Genomic DNA, 16,041 nt, shown 5'->3' on the forward strand with positions numbered 1-16,041 from the left:
TTTGTCTCCAACCCATAGTTCAGCCCAGGCACTGAGGTCCAGCTCCGAGGGTCTTCTGGCAGTTCCCTCCCTGCAAGAAGCGAATTTACAGGGAACCAGGCAGAGGGCCTTCTCGGTGGTGGCGCCTGCCCTGTGGAACACCCTCCCATCAGATGTCAAACAGATAAACAGCTATCTGACTTTTAGAAGACATTTGAAGGCAGCACTGTTTAAGGAAGTTTTTTATGTTTGAAGTTTTTATTCTGTTTTTAATGTTCTGTTGAAAGCCGCCCAGTGTGGCTCAGGAAACCCAGCCAGATGGGCGGGGTAGAAATAATAAATTATTATTATTATTACAAGAACAAATAAATGGCTCACTTTTCTACTGGCATTCATAATGCATGCAAGCAGAATTGCATTCTGTTTTGTTTTGTTTTAATATAATTTTTATTGGTTTTTACAAACATAACATTCCATTTTAAACAATAGTAACAAACCTTTGGTTATCACAGCCTAGGACTTCCATCAACCTCAACTGATGGTTTTCTAACTTTCTTTCTAATTTTGCATTTTATTATTATAGTTATTGCTATGAAATCCAAATCCTAAACTCCTTCTTAGTCCTCTTTCGCAATAATTCATATAGTTCTCTTTACAAAACTTCTTGTAACCCTACAAGTGATATATCAATATATTCAATATATTCAAATATATCATGAATTTCTAAGCATAATTGCATTCTGACATACGTATGGCATTCAGAGTGGGGTTGAAACGAGGAGCATTCATAAAACATGGCTGTGTCTAAAACAGGGGTAGGCAACCTAAGGCCCATGGGCCACAAGCGGCCCGCGGGGGTCGTTTGACTGGCCCACAAACTGCCCCCAAACCGAACCACCCACTCGGCGAGTATCCGCGTGCTGCTCTAAACTGGCCCAGCATGGTGCAGGGACTCGCTTCCACGGTGCTGGAAATCACACCTGCGGATTCTCAGATGCCGAAACATGCGTGATCTGGCCCACAGAGGGATCTCCACTGGACTGAACCGGCACAGACGAGGTAAACCTTGCCGGCCCTGATCTAAATGCTGTACAATGGTACCTCAGGTTAAGTACTTAATTCATTACGAGGGTCCGTATTTAACCTGAAACTCTCCTTAACCTGAAGCACCACTTTAGCTAATGGGGCCTCCTGCTGCTGCCACGCCGCCAAAGCCCGATTTCTGTTCTTATCCTGAAGCAAAGTTCTTAACCTGAAGCACTATTTCTGGGTTAGCGGAGTCTGTAACCTGAAGCGTATGTAACCTGAAGCATATGTAACCTGAGGTACCACTGTATAAAGGACTACATAACACAGGGGTCAGAAAGGCTTACTTTGCCTGGGCCGGTTTGCTGCCACGGAGCCCCCTCTGTGGGCCGGATTGCGGGCGCACATGAGCGAGCGCACCTGCGATTTCCGGCATCTGTGCAGACGCTATTTTCGGCGCTGCGAAAGTGAGTCCCTGCGCTGTGCTGCACCGGTTTAGCACAGCAACTCGCCAAGAGGGTGGCTCAGTTTGTGGACGGCTTGTGGGCTGGTACAACGACCCCTGTGGGCCACTTGTGGCCCACGGGCTTTAGGTTGCCGACCCCTGACATAACAACTCTTCCCACTTCCTTCTGAATGGGAGCAGCAGCGGTTTGAGGTGCAGCCACAATCATTATCTTAAGCTGACATTCTTTGGGATCCTGGAAAGAGAGTTTATCCTTAACATTGCTCATTTAAGGAAAATAATAGTGCCTGCCAAGTGGAAGTTTGAGGAAGGTACCAGGACAATCTCAGATGGATATAATAATCAAGGAGGAGGAAAGAAGAGGAGGTGTTCAGGGAAGGAATTTAGTAAAAGAAAGAGACCAGGAGAAATGAAATAAGTATCATAAATTAACTGGGGCCGGGAGAGAAATGCAAAGGATTACATATTGGGATCTGAAGTGGTTTTTGAAAGGACGGAAGGGAGAGGGGCCGTTGCACCACATGCCTCAAATCAAAGAATGAAAATGAACACATAAGAAAAGAGATATTAGATATCCAGTATTTTGTAATCGGATTTACCCATTGAGAGAAAAGAAGGAAGGAAGGAAGGTACACACTAGCAAACACAAGAGTAGGAAAGAAGAAATCAAGGCCATAAGTGCACAACATATTGGCGCAGCTAGGGATGTGAAGGGTGTGTTATCTGTGTCTCCAATCTAAGCCTAAACAGATTCACTAGTCTAGGATTATTAGTCACTTTTGTTTCAAATTCCGATACTTCAGAGTTTCTGTAAATTATGCAGAATCAGCTCCTGAGTAAGTAAGCTATGGTTTGTTTAGCCTGTGGTTTCTTTCAACTATGGTTTGGCGTTATGTCCAAACCCACCAAACCCTGATGTTTAACCATGAGTCATTCAGCCACTCCTTCCCGGTTTCTCGCCAAGTTACAGAGGTATGAGACACGAGCAGTTGGAAAACAAACCAAGCTTTATGAATGCTTCAGATTCTCCGAAGACAAACAATTGCCCAGGATAATGGTCTGGGGAATACTTTAAATCCTTAATAAGTGCCCTAGGTTAATGCTATTATTAGTATAATAGGCGAAAAAGCAGTGGCATATTGATTTCTTTAAAAAACGAAATGCATTTTGGATTGTACAGCTTTTTAAAGTATCCTGTTTAGGAGTATATTCTTGCCATACATTTATTATTACTGATTATTAACAATATTCACTAGAAGTTTGCACATGTTCAGGCAGATATAGAAAGACATCTTTTCCCACAGGTCTTGCGCATTCTTAGTCTCTCATCCAAGCATCTCTCATCCAATCTCTCTTAACGTTCTACACATCTCAGCTCTTAACTGTCAGCTGTTTGTCCAGCAGCCATCGTATGATATAAACTATTGGTGAAGCATTCAGCATTGCCTTTGCCATACTGGGTCCTATTAATCTCCCCCTTGGCAGTCTCCTTTTCCAGGAACTTGTGTCTTCTTAAGCATTCCTTTTCAGATTCGTTTCCGCAGCCAACACAGCACATACAAAATGGAGATTTACAGGCAATACAAAGTGAAGACTGAAAGCAGATTCAGGTCTATCTTATAAATTGTATTCTTTCAAAGTTGATAGTAATTAATTTTAGATTTTAGATTTATTTTCTAGCCTGTTAATTAGTGCTTTTTTGCCACCGCTGCCGCCCCCCCCCCCATAGCCTGCTTCCTTTCTGGGTGCTAATTAATTGGCAGAAAATCAAACTCATATTTACTTCCAGTTTTAGTAGTAGTGAAAAGAAGGAGGTTTCGCTGACCCGATGGCCTAATTTAAGGGCTATTATGTGGTGCATAGGCCCAATGACTGTTCCTCTCTCTAGATGATCCTCCACTCCCGAAAGCTTCTGTCTCTGGCATGATGAACATCTTCTTCTGAGCATGTGATGCTCATTGCTGAACTCCCTTATCTCAAAAGGAAGTTTTGGTAACCAAGCATCATACCTTGGTTATCTCAATCACAACATAATTATCTCTGCCGACAGGAGTGTCAGCAGTCCATGACTAGTCCGCCACCTTTCCTCCCTGGAAGTGGCGATGTTACAACTTTTTAGCACCCCACATTTTTGGAATTTGAAAGTTGAAAAAACACTCCACTCTGACAAGGTCCCGAAGCCCTCCTGCCGCCTTCCCAAAATTCAGTAAGTGCTTGCCTAGCTTTGGGAAGCAGGTGTGAGGACTCTGGCAGAGTCCTCGAGTCCTCCCTCCTTCTTCCCAAAGCTAGTAAGCACCTGCCCAGCTTGGGGACAGAGGCCAGTGGGCTCGGAGAAGAAGAAGAAGAAGAAGAGGAGGAGGAGTTTGGATTTGATACCCCGCTTTATCACTACCCTAAGGAGTCTCAAAGTGGCTAACAATCTCCTTTCCCTTCCTCCCCTACAACAAGCACTCTGTGAGGTGAGTGGGGCTGAGAGACTTCAAAGAAGTGTGACTGGCCCAAGGTCACCCAGCAGCTGCATGTGGAGGAGCGGGGAAGCGAACCCGGTTCACCAGATTACGAGTCCACCGCTCTCAACCACTACACCACACTGGCTCTCTAAGACACCTGCCAAAGCCTGACACCTGGGGTGCTGCAATAGGAGCTTGGTGCAGTTGCCTGTGGGGAAACAAATAAATGGAGACTGGGTTTCCTCTGATCACCTGCACAAAATTGCAACTGTATAAGTAAAATAAGCGTAAGATTAAAGTTACCTGTACACATTTGTAAGTTTGGGGAATAAGACGGAATGGGGTGAAAGTATACTTAAGTATTCAAATATTTATATGGTTCTTTTTACGAATTAAAAAAAAATGCTTTAAGATGTGATAACTTATTCTGCAAATTTCTTGCAAAGTTTAAATAATGCCAGTGGATTAAAAGGCCTTAAGAATCAAGTGATGTCCTGATATGGCATAGTAGCTAAGGACACAATTTTTTTTTTACACGCTTTTCCTGGATGTAAGTTCCATTGAGCACTGTGGGACTTAGTTTTGCGTAAACAGACGGAAATGCATGAAAATGAGCTACAAATCAGGAAATTCCTAGTTTTAATGTTTGGTGGTTTACTGTTGTAGTTTTTATCTATTGTCATAATTTTATTATGTTTGTTTATAGTCATAAGATGTCAGCTGCCTGTAAATGCAGTAGTGAAGGGTGAGACAGATACAAATAAAGCTCATTTTCTTAAGCAAGCCATTATCTCTCAGTCCCTCTCTCTGTATCTGTAATATGGAGATAATCGTGCCCCCCTTTTTGTACAATTTAATGTATGCGAAGTGTTTTGAACACTCTAAAGCACTTTATGAATACTTTAGATTCCCAGAAGACAAACAATTACCCAGGATAACTTAATGGCCCGAGGAATACTTTAATCCTTAATAAATGTCCTAAGTTAATGCTATTATTAGTACAATAGATGAAAAAGCAGTGGCTCTCCCCAAACCATCTCCCTCAGTGGCCATCCCACCTGATGGTTCAACACGTATAACATTAGCGGGACCACTGGACTATATGGAACTTGCCGAACTGACTGGGAGATTCTGAGACCAGAGAGAAGAGGTGGTGGAAGAAGACTGGAAGAAGTTTAAAGACTATTTGAAAAAATATGTTAATATTTAAATCTTAGAATAGCTTTGGAAGTGGATATAGGCTGTAGGGTTAGAAGTAGAAGATAATTTATTTTAAAATAGTATTATTTGTAAGGGATAAAATATGATGATTTTTATGGTAAAAGCAAGTGAGATTAAAAAAATAGTTACAAATTATGATATATCTAATCTGCTAAAGATGAGTTAAAATGAAAATCAGACGGGGGGACTTGGGGAAGTTCACCCAACAATGTTTAGAAAAAATAAGATAAGAATTTGTATTTTTTGCTTTTTTGTTTTTGTTGTTCATTTGTGTTACAAAATGAGTAATATATTTTTTTTTGGGGGGAAATAACGGTACTAGTTTGCTCTCCCTCTTTGAACTCTCAACCCCTTTCCTCTTTTGTATCGTATCTACTAGACCGTAAGGTTGTGGGAAGGAACTGTACTTAAAAAATAATAATCTTTATGCAGCGCCTTGGTAACTTTAATCACAATTGTCATCGTCATAATCTCACAACTAGATGACCGCATCACCTGGAGGATTTATAGTTTTGCTAAAATAGTATTTCAAGATCAGACCCAATTTTTGAATACACACATTTCTGTTCTTGGCTTATAATGCAGACTGAATATTAATTTTGATTCAGCTTTTCCCTTCTTTTGTCTCCCTCCTGCCTGATCTCCCATGCTTTTCCCCTCAATCTTTTAAGAAGACTTTAAGAAGATGGTGGTGCTTTCGCAGGTGCAAATTTAGGGTAAGGCATAAGCTAGTTGTTGGTCATGGCCCACCAATAAATGAGTGCTGACACTGGATTTCTGGAATATCCATCTAAATACTTTTGTTACAGGAGAGGAAAAGTAAACCTCCTTCAACACTGTGTTATGTTTTTAAAAAATGGTTCTGAAAGGCTACACAGCAGCTGCTTAGGGCAGATGATGCAAGACCGATGCAGAGCTATGCTTTGAAGGAGAAAACAAAGAAATATAAAAGGAGACAAATTATACAATTTGGTTGGGTGTCTTGGGGTTTGTTTGCTTCTTTTAGTAAGATGACAGAAGATGTGAATCTTATTTATTTTTTAAAAGCTAACCTTCACAGTCCAGACAGATTATTACTGGCAAAGTTAATTTCAACTGAGCAGCTGCAAAGCTTCCAGTGGCAGTTGCAAAGCTTTATACAGTCAAGAGAGTCTCAATCACTTCTGACAACATTTTCAAGCACATGTACTTGTCTGTGCAGAGACTTGGTAATGCTTAGAATGTAAGGACTGAAAGAGTAGCAGCTTTTCCTTTAAGACTGGTGAACGTTACATCATTTGGTTAAAAAATGACAAAAAAACCCCCAAAATCTTCGTTTCAAAGAGATGTGTATTCACTAAAAAAACAAAAGTAATTAAAAAGTTTTCAAGTGAAACCCAAATTCCTTGTGCTTCTAATACAGAGCAATTTAAATTTTGCAATCACTTGAGTAAGCAAATTATGGGAATATTCTCATAGTTTGCTAACGTACGATTACTTATTTTTGGAGAAATTCTAGCCTTGCAAATGCAAGCGTTATTTCGGAAGACATAATCTGTATGAAAAGCTAAAGCCAAGACTTAAGAACACACACACACACACACACACACACACAGAGCTGCATACACACAAAACACACAAACAGGGCTGTGTCTACATTTGTCTATTTTATCTGAAGGGAGAGGAATTGTTTCAGCAGGACCTGGATTTAAAGGCTGATTTTAAACCAATGTTTGTGCATGGGAGGTTTTTGCACGTGTGGAAGCCCCCTACTGAGATGAAAAGAAAGCACCCATTTTGTCAACTGCGCCGGAAGAGAACAGGAGAAAAGAAGCATTAGCTGCCGAAGCCAATTTTAAATAAAATTAACAAGAGGGAAAGAAAAGCAACAGAAAAAATAAAACACATTGAAGCGATACCTTCAGCAAGTGGGTCAAGAGTGTGAATCATAAGCTGGAAAATGCTGTTCCTCATTAGACTGTTGTGCAGAGATGCAGAGCTCCCACCACGCTGCAGACGGGGCTTAGTCTAAAGGGGGAAAGAGGGGAAAAAACTATTTAAATCCTGTTTGGAAAGTAAGTTTACTGCATGTACTACAATGCTGTGACTCCTCCCTACTATGTATATAAAGCAGGTATTGCTATTTTTTACATATTTTAGGAAAATAATTAGATAACACAATAAGGTCGTACAGTCAGGACTAACCCACTTGCTAAATGAATTCAGAGGCTGTTAAAAATAAACGAAGGATCAATATCGGAAATGTTTATCAGGACTATTTGGACTAATTAAGGAATGATGTGCAATGTTAGATCATCACTCCCTGAACTTCAGAGCATGGGAAGTCACCCAAAGATATATAATTTGGCACGGTTGTTTGGCTTTTTAAATTGTATTATAATTTGGAATGTTTTAATGTGGTTTTTATTGGATGGTTACAATGGAAAACTTAGTAAATATCATTTTTTTTAAAAAATAAGATCATACAGTCTTAAATACATCACATAAAACTAGGTTTTCAGTCCCTGGGTCACATTATATAAGCCTTATAAACACCAGTATCTTAAGAGCAAATGACAAGTTAGTTGTGGCCAAGGAAGATGGGGCCTCTTCCAGCCCACAGCAGAAATACTGAGCAAAATGAAGGCTCCAAATTGGTCTAAAAACAAGACAAGGCATCTACCAAGTTAACTCTTCCCCCTTACTGGTTTGTGGCAGGAGTGGGCATTTGTGGAGGGGAGTAAAAAAGGACAACTGGGACATTCCAGCATCAAATCAGAAACTGGGACGGCTTCTGAAATTCTGAGATTGCCCCTGGAAAAATGGGATACTTGAAGGGTTTGCATGTGTACTATGGCCAGTCTGGTTTGATTCCTTTTTGGTGCAGCAAAAGGAAGAAAACGGGAACTTTTGAACAGTGTGGTAGTTTTATTTCAACAGTGCTTTAAAGCAGGGGTTGGCAACCTAAGGCCCATGGACCCTCGCCGCCCACTCGGTTGGCTCCCGTGCGCCACGCTAAACCGGCACGGAGCAGAGCGGAGACTGCCTTCCGCAATGCTGGCCGGCTTCCCATTGGCTGCAGGAAGCTCCTGCAGCCAATGGGAACCTGCGCAAGCCTCCTCCGCACTGGAAGGAGCGCCGGAAATAGCATTTGCACATGCATGCGCACTTTGCCGCCCCCTGCTTTTTAAGTGACATGTGAACCAGACCTATGGAAAAGCAATGAAGCAATGAACATAATTTCCATATTCATATGCAATTCATTCTTCTGACTCACTGCAGTTTTGTAGGTGGAATTATAACTCTGGAAATATATATGACTGTAAGATATATGCACAGTTGGTGAAAACGAAAAGAAAAAAATAACCTGCAGGGCAATTATTTTATAACTAGTGGGGTTTGGTTAGGCACATGAGCCCTGAGAGAGGAGCTACACATGACCTGGGCAAACACATTCACAAAACCGTATCCATTGAGGTGACACGAATTAATGAACCGGCATTTGAAGAGAGTTAGCTATCAAAGGTGGGACACAGGTGGCGCTGTGGTCTAAACCACAGAGCCCAGGGCTTGCCGATCAGAAGGTCGGCGGTTCGAATCCCCGCGATGGGGTGAGCTCCCATTGCTCGGTCCCTGCTCCTGTCAACCTAGCAGTTCGAAAGCAAGTCAAAGTGCAAGTAGGTAAATAGGTACCGCTCTAGTGGGAAGGTAAACGGCATTTCCGTGCGCTGCTCTGGTTCGCCAGAAGCAGCTTAGTCATGCTGGCCACATGACCCGGAAGCTGTACGCTGGCTCCCTCGGCCAATAAAGCGAGATGAGCGCTGCAACCCCAGAGTTGGTCACGACTGGACCTAATGGTCAGGGGTCTCATTACCTTTACCTTAGCTATCAAAGGAAAGGGAAATGTGTCCTTGACTGCCAGTTAAGCAATGAAAGTGAAATTCTTCACCTAAACTGGGCCAGACAGCTTCTACACCTCGGTTTCTTGTGGGCTGCAAAACGGCAAGGAGAGGGGCAATAAACTAATTGTAGACAGTGGACACCCGGGTTGCGAATGTGATCCATGTGGGATGCACGTTCGAAACCCGAAGCGTTCGCAACCCGCAGTGGTGTACCTGCGCGGGTTGCGATACAGCGCTTCTGCACATGCGCAAAGCGTGATTTAGCACTTCTGCACATGCGCGACCGCCGAAACACGGAAGTAACCTGTTTCAGTACTGCTGGGTTTTGGTCGTCCGTAACACAAGAAAACATAACCTGAAGTGTCTGTAACCTGAGGTATGACTGTATGTGGCTTGGTGATTAAGGCCAAGGAAAAATGGCAGACTCTGACTTGTATCCAGTCTTAAGTCATACTTGACAGTGGACCTATTGAAATTAATGAGCATGCCTAACTAAGGATCATTCATTTCAACAGGCCAACTGTGAATAAAACTTAGTTGGATGGAGTCCCTCTGTATATGCATCCATCTTCCAATAAAATGCAAATGAAATGGAAAAGTAAAATCCCAGAAATAGTTTTAGCACTAGAATTCTAGATCAAGGGAAGTAATAGTGCCACTGTATTCTGCTCTGGTCAGACCTCACCTGGAGTACTGTGTCCAGTTCTGGGCACCACAGTTCAAGAAGGACACTGACAAACTGGAACGTGTTCAGAGGAGGGCAACCAAAATGGTCAAAGGCCTGGAAACAATGCCTTATGAGGAACGGCTAAGGGAGCTGGGCATGTTTAGCCTGGAGAAGAGGAGGTTAAGGGGTGATATGATAGCCATGTTCAAATATATAAAAGGATGTCACATAGAGGAGGGAGAAAGGTTGTTTTCTGCTGCTCCAGAGAAGCGCACACGGAGCAAACTACAAGAAAGAAGATTCCACCTAAACATTAGGAAGAACTTCCTGACAGTAAGAGCTGTTTGACAGTGGAATTTGCTGCCAAGGAGTGTGGTGGAGTCTCCTTCTTTGGAGGTCTTTAAGCAGAGGCTTGACAACCATATGTCAGGAGTGCTCTGATGGTGTTTCCTGCTTGGCAGGGGGTTGGACTCGATGGCCCTTGTGGTCTCTTCCAACTCTATGATTCTATGATTCTAAGTTTTACAATTATATCATCACATATATAATAAAAAAAACTGACTATGCATTTTAGAATCAAAATGACTAGATATAAAAAGACACTTGCTACTGCCTACCGTTAGTGTCTGGTCATCCCCGGCATTTGACTGCATGAGTGGAAAGGAAAAAGAAAAGACAAAACAAAAGAGTAAAATGGATGGTAAAGCATGCCAATGTTTTCAAAAGAAAGTGTTAAACAAAGTGTCAAGACAGCACAATAATTTCTCTCTCTCCCTAGAAATGCTAACACACATTCTCTAGAAAAGAGTCACATCTCAGTGTCATGCAACTCTAGACATTTATTCTAGACACATATGCATCTGAATCATTCATCTATGTAAATAAATATGTAAATAAAGCACCTCAGAGTAATCCTGCTGTAAGAAGAATGGCTTGAAGAAATAAGGATGCCTTGACATTTTGAAACAGAGACTACATACCTACTATACCTGCAATTGATATTTAGGATCAATGAGGACTTCCCTTAAAATGTAAATCTCTTCAGAGAAGTAATGGTTTGGACAGTGGAAAGCAGTCCCACATCCCAATCCCCAACAACTTGGAGGCTTCCCATGGATGTTATTTACAAATTTATTTAAGTGCACATAACTGTATCTACACAATTAATTCCATGTCCCCTCACATCTAGCTTGGCCTTTACAGGGCAAGTATAATAAATAAATAATGGGACACGAGTGGTGCTGTGGGTCAAACCACAGAGCCTAGGACTTGCCGATCAGAAGGTCGGCGGTTCGAATCCCCGCGACGGGGTGAGCTCCTGTTGCTCGGTCCCTGCTCCTGCCAACCTAGCAGTTCGAAAGCACGTCAAAGTGCAAGTAGATAAATAGGTACCGCTCAGGCGGGAAGGAAAACAGCATTTCCGTGTACTGCTCTGGTTTGCCGGAAGCGGCTTAGTCATGCTGGCCACATGACCTGGAAGCTGTACGCCGGCTCCCTCGGCCAATAAAGCGAGATGAGCGCCGCAACCCCAGAGTCGGCCACGACTGGACCTAATGGTCAGAGGTCCCTTTACCTTTTATAATAAATGATAATAGATAGAAAAAGTTCCTCTTTAACCAGGCCTTTGCCTGATTGACATCTAATGCATGTTGGGTGCACAGAGGAGGAGGAGGAAACCGGGCAGCAATTTCTGGTTTGCCTCTGGTGGCAAAATGTCCATGGCTGGCCCTGCTCCAGAGATGCCCGAACTGTTCAAAGATACTTTAATAAGCACATTCCTGGTATTTCAAGCCATAAGCTATTAGGGAAGCCAGCCACAACCCAATTTGTAAGTTTTAGTGATGCAAAACATTGCAAAGTATGCTGTACACTGAACATACTATGCAATAATACACATGATATAAAGTAAGAGAACCCACAATTTATAAAACAGAATTTCCATCTCAGGCCAATAGATACGACTCGTTTGTAGTTGACCTCAGAAGGAGAACCACTGGCAGAAGATAAAAAGCAAGCTGAACTTTCCTATATTCACTTTGATCCAGTTTTTTTGAAGAATGAACTCTGATATTTAGGGAATTGTTGGGATGTGGGCTAAAAAGAAATCAATTATGGGAGGTTCCACAGGTCAGCAGTAGAGGGCACAACAGAGTTCCAACTTCAATCTGCAGAAACTCTAGATCAGGCCTGGCCAAACTTGGCCCTCCAACTGTTTTGGGACTACAATTCCCATCATCCCTGACCCCTGGTCCTGTTAGCTAGGGATGATGGGAGTTGTAGTCCCAAAACTGCTGGAGGGCCATGCCTGCTCTAGATGAAGAGTTGAGATGTCTAGATAGCAGGACTGAGGTCTCCAACCTAAGGAAGACTTTGCTTAAAGCCCCATAGAAGCTACATGTAAATTGTGGTAGACAATGTGGTAGACTAGATGAGAAAACTTCCCCTTCCTCTTTTTTTATCTTATTACGCCAAGGAAAAGTCAACTGGGGTCAAAATGGAAAAGGGTTCTTCTGTTGTAGAAGCACAGGTGATTTTCTTCACAAGCTTATCTGCAGATACAATTTACCATCCTGCCGAATCACTACTGTAAGTGGTACTTTTGTTCTACAGCTTCCTGGGCTCCAATCAAGTGTTGATGACTTCAACCCACTACCCAACTATTGTTGTTGTTGTTTAGTCGTTTAGTCGTGTCCGACTCTTCATGACCCCCTGGACCAGAGCACGCCAGGCACTCCTGTCTTCCACTGCCTCCTGCAGTTTGGTCAAACTCATGTTGGTAGCTTAGAGAACACTGTCCAAACATCTCGTCCTCTGTCGTCCCCTTCTCATTGTACCCTCCATCTTTCCTAATACCAGGGTATTTTCCAGGGAGTCTGCTCTTCTCATGAGGTGGCCAAAGTACTGGAGCCTCAGCTTCACGACCTGTCCTTCTAGTGAGCACTCAGGGCTGATTTTCTTCAGAATGGAGAGGTTTGATCTTCTTGCAGTCCATAGGACTCTCAAGAGTCTCCTCCAGCACCATAATTCAAAAGCTTCAATTCTTCAGCGATCAGCCTTCTTTATGGTTCAGCTTTCACTTCCATACATCACTACTGGGAAATATCTATATCTATATCATCTCTATCTCTATCTCTATCTCTATCTCTATCTCTATCTCTATCTCTATCTCTATCTCTACAGTGGTGCCTCACAAGACGAAAAGAATCCGTTCCGCGATTCTCTTCGTCTAGTGGTTTTTTCATCTTGCGAAGCAAGCCCATTGACGGCTTAGCGGCTTAGCGCTTTTAGCGGCTTATCAGCTTAGCGGATAAGCAGATAAGCGGCTTAGCGGCTTAAAAAAGGGGGGGTGAAGGAAAAAAAAGTCGGAAAAACTCGCAAGACATTTCATCTTGCGAAGCAAGCCCATAGGGAAATTCGTTTTGCGAAGCGCCTCCAAAACGGAAAACCCTTTCGTCTAGCGGGTTTTCCATCTTGCGAGGCATTCGTCTTGCGGGGCACCACTGTATATCTATATCTATCTGCCCTGGCTATCTGCCCTGGAAGCAGATTTCTCCTAATTTCTCCAAAAGGAGTAAAGGGAAGGAGACAGAGGACAATAATGGAAAAGACCAAGGTATGAGTGCCTACCTTCCACTTTCTCTGGGCTTCCTCCTTGTTCTTTCAGCTAGCCTCTCCTGTCCCATCGCAACTCTCCTCACCAGTCAGCCCATTCCATTCCATTCCTTGCTCTATTTTCATTTCCAAGTGATTCAGCACTTCAGGGCTGTTGATCCTGCTCAGTCCCCAATGGATTGTTTCGGGTTCCTCCCCATTAGATATCCACCCTACCCTCCAAGATTCCTTGTACTTCTGCAAATCTCTGGGTTCACCCAAACCTCACAGTACCTGCTCTCTTGTGTGTGGATGGAGCTGTTTTGTCTTACGTAAGGATCATCTCCCACCCCCTGAAATCTGAAAACGGGGGAAGCCAATGGAATCTGCCCAAGATGTCCCTGTTCCTCTCAGCCATGCCATTTTCCATGATGTTCAATTCCTGGTTTTCCATTTTTCCTTACAGGCAGCATTCTGTGCCCACTGAGTCCTCAATGAGCTCTTTGGGGGGAAGGTGTTCCTAAAGATTTCTTTTTTTGCATTACTGCAAATCTTGGGGTTCTTCTGAGCCTCCTAACACCTTCCTCTTATGTGCAGGTGGTGCCATTTTGACTACATGATGATTGACACCTGTGCTCAGTGAAGGAGGAGTGATTTTCTCTGTATGTAATACTTTTCAGACCTATACAGTATTTGGATTTGGTACAAGATGGCAGCGGCAAATAGAGCTGTGTTGTTGTTGTTGTTGTTGTTGTTGTTGTTGTTGTTGTTGTTATTAGCATCATCATAAGAGACCAAGAGCGGGATGTCTGTTAGTGCAATGGGGCTTTCTGCACTCTTCTTCCCACCCCAGAGCGGGATGTCTGTTAGTGCAAAGGGGGACAGTTTTACCTGGCAAGCTGAAAAGCTTGTGCTAGCAGAACTATTGCCATAGTGCTATGATTCCCTCCAAAACACACACACATTTCTTTTCAAAAAAGAGTTATTGGCACAGTATTCTAAAGTATTTCCAGAGTGGGAAACAACAGCAAAGCATAAAATCATTAAATATAAGTTGTGTGTATGTGTAGGATTGTAGCTGCAGGGTCTCTCGAGTTCCTAAGCAGATTTACTGAGAATCAGTGGGACAAATAGCTCCAAGTAAACAGATTTGGGACTGAGATGTTGGACGTGTAAGAATTGCCCCCAAACAGAGGCGAGACAATCAGTATAGAAGTCAAACAAATTATGCAGCAAGGGTGCAACCTGACTTGTTGAACACGATCTTTAGTACTGTCTAACACAGTACTAACTCATATTACATCCTTGTGACGATTATTCAGAAAGACAGCATTGCTGCTACCATGAGAATGCACTATATGGGCAACTCGCTTGCCAGTTAATCAGAACAAAACAGCACAAAACCTGAACAGCAAGTTCTTCATTACAGATAAAGCGTTCAGTACCTAGTGGGGACTGAAGCATTGTCTCTTCTAATTATTCCTGGCACTTTACCTGTATGACTGTGATCTTCCAAACACAAAAAGAAAATGGTCTCCTAACCTTCATCTCTCTCCCTGCCTCATACAGAATGGAGATGATGCAACAACGTGGTACTTAGCTTACTGCCTATTCTGACTAGCTGAACAAATATATGGACACATTTTTATTTGGTTTCAAACAGCACAATTAACATTCCAAAATACAAACAAGTTTCCCAAATCATTTTCCTCATACAAGTTTCAAAGGAATATATATTCTAAGCCCAGTCTTTTTGGTGTTCAATTTTGCTACCAAAATGTCCAAGGTAAATTATCTCCTCAGAAAGAGATCTGTTGGTGGTCTTGGGAGGTCAGATCCTTTAGTAACATTTGAAAGACATGGAGTCTTCAGAAAGTTGCATTGTTTGACCAAGCCCCTCAACCTTCTGCTGCGGTAGGTAACCTTTTCAGACAAAAAATCTAGATTCTATTATATTCACCCCTCTAATGGAGATCTAGTGTTCAGCTTCTAGTATCTTACCACTTCCAATATTACTGCTGCCAGGAGAAGTATCAATGAGCCATTGTGTATAATCAATATTGCTTTGCTGTCATATAATGAGAGATGTGCTAAATATACATTAGTGGGGTTATGTGTGGAACAATTTCTGAAATCTCCCCAAAAACTTTACCACCCCACCACATACATATTAGAGAGCCTCCATATTATAACGCTGCCAACATAATGATGCTGAAGATCAGTTCATATAATGCACCCTTACTAGGATGAGATGGCAACTATGTTCAACCTTGAGTATGGACTCTTTTAATTCTAGCCAACATTGTTTTAAGTGGCTGGTTGCTTGTCCCAGATGGTATCCCACCTCAGGTCTTTGAGGTCTCCCACCCAGATCTGATTCCCACACTTCTCTGAATCAGGATTTGGGTAAAGCTGTTCTTACAAGATGGAATATGATTTCGTGCAATTTTGCAAACCTTCTAAGCAAAGTTTCTCCTAAGTTGACAAAAAATATAGAGGAGGTTTACTTGTCCGAACAAGTGTTTGGTAGATAAGGACTAAAGTCTCTAAGAGCAAATATATTATAAGCTCAAAAGGGCTTGTGGGAGTAACAATCCTTAAACCTTATTATAACCTATTAAGGTAGCCAAATAAAGCACATTGCATTTTGGTATGAGTCCAAAAAACCTAGTTAGCATCACACTTCTTTCTTTGTTCAGCCCAGGCTGGGATGAAATCACTCCTACTATTCAAAATATGACAAAATTAAGAGCTGAAGCC

The 16,041-nt window shown here is 42.4% G+C and overlaps 1 protein-coding gene across 5 annotated transcripts in view; it reads right to left on the reverse strand.

Moving 5' to 3' along the window:
- Window positions 1-16,041, reverse strand: part of SLC24A2 (solute carrier family 24 member 2) — an 83,375-nt gene that overhangs the window by 24,208 nt on the left and 43,126 nt on the right. For 4 of the 5 annotated variants that reach the window (XM_079959417.1, XM_079959413.1, XM_079959414.1 and 1 more), the window contains exons 3-4: window positions 10,308-10,337; window positions 7,041-7,149 (exon numbers count right to left, since the gene is read on the reverse strand). In XM_079959417.1, coding sequence (XP_079815543.1) covers window positions 7,041-7,149; window positions 10,308-10,337 — 139 coding nt within the window. The remainder of the gene's footprint in view (window positions 1-7,040; window positions 7,150-10,307; window positions 10,338-16,041) is intronic. The other variant, XM_079959416.1, reaches the window with a different exon arrangement.

The sequence above is a fragment of the Podarcis cretensis genome (genome assembly GCF_951804945.1).
Source record: "Podarcis cretensis genome assembly, chromosome: 17".
Taxonomy (NCBI): Eukaryota; Metazoa; Chordata; class Lepidosauria; order Squamata; family Lacertidae; genus Podarcis; species Podarcis cretensis.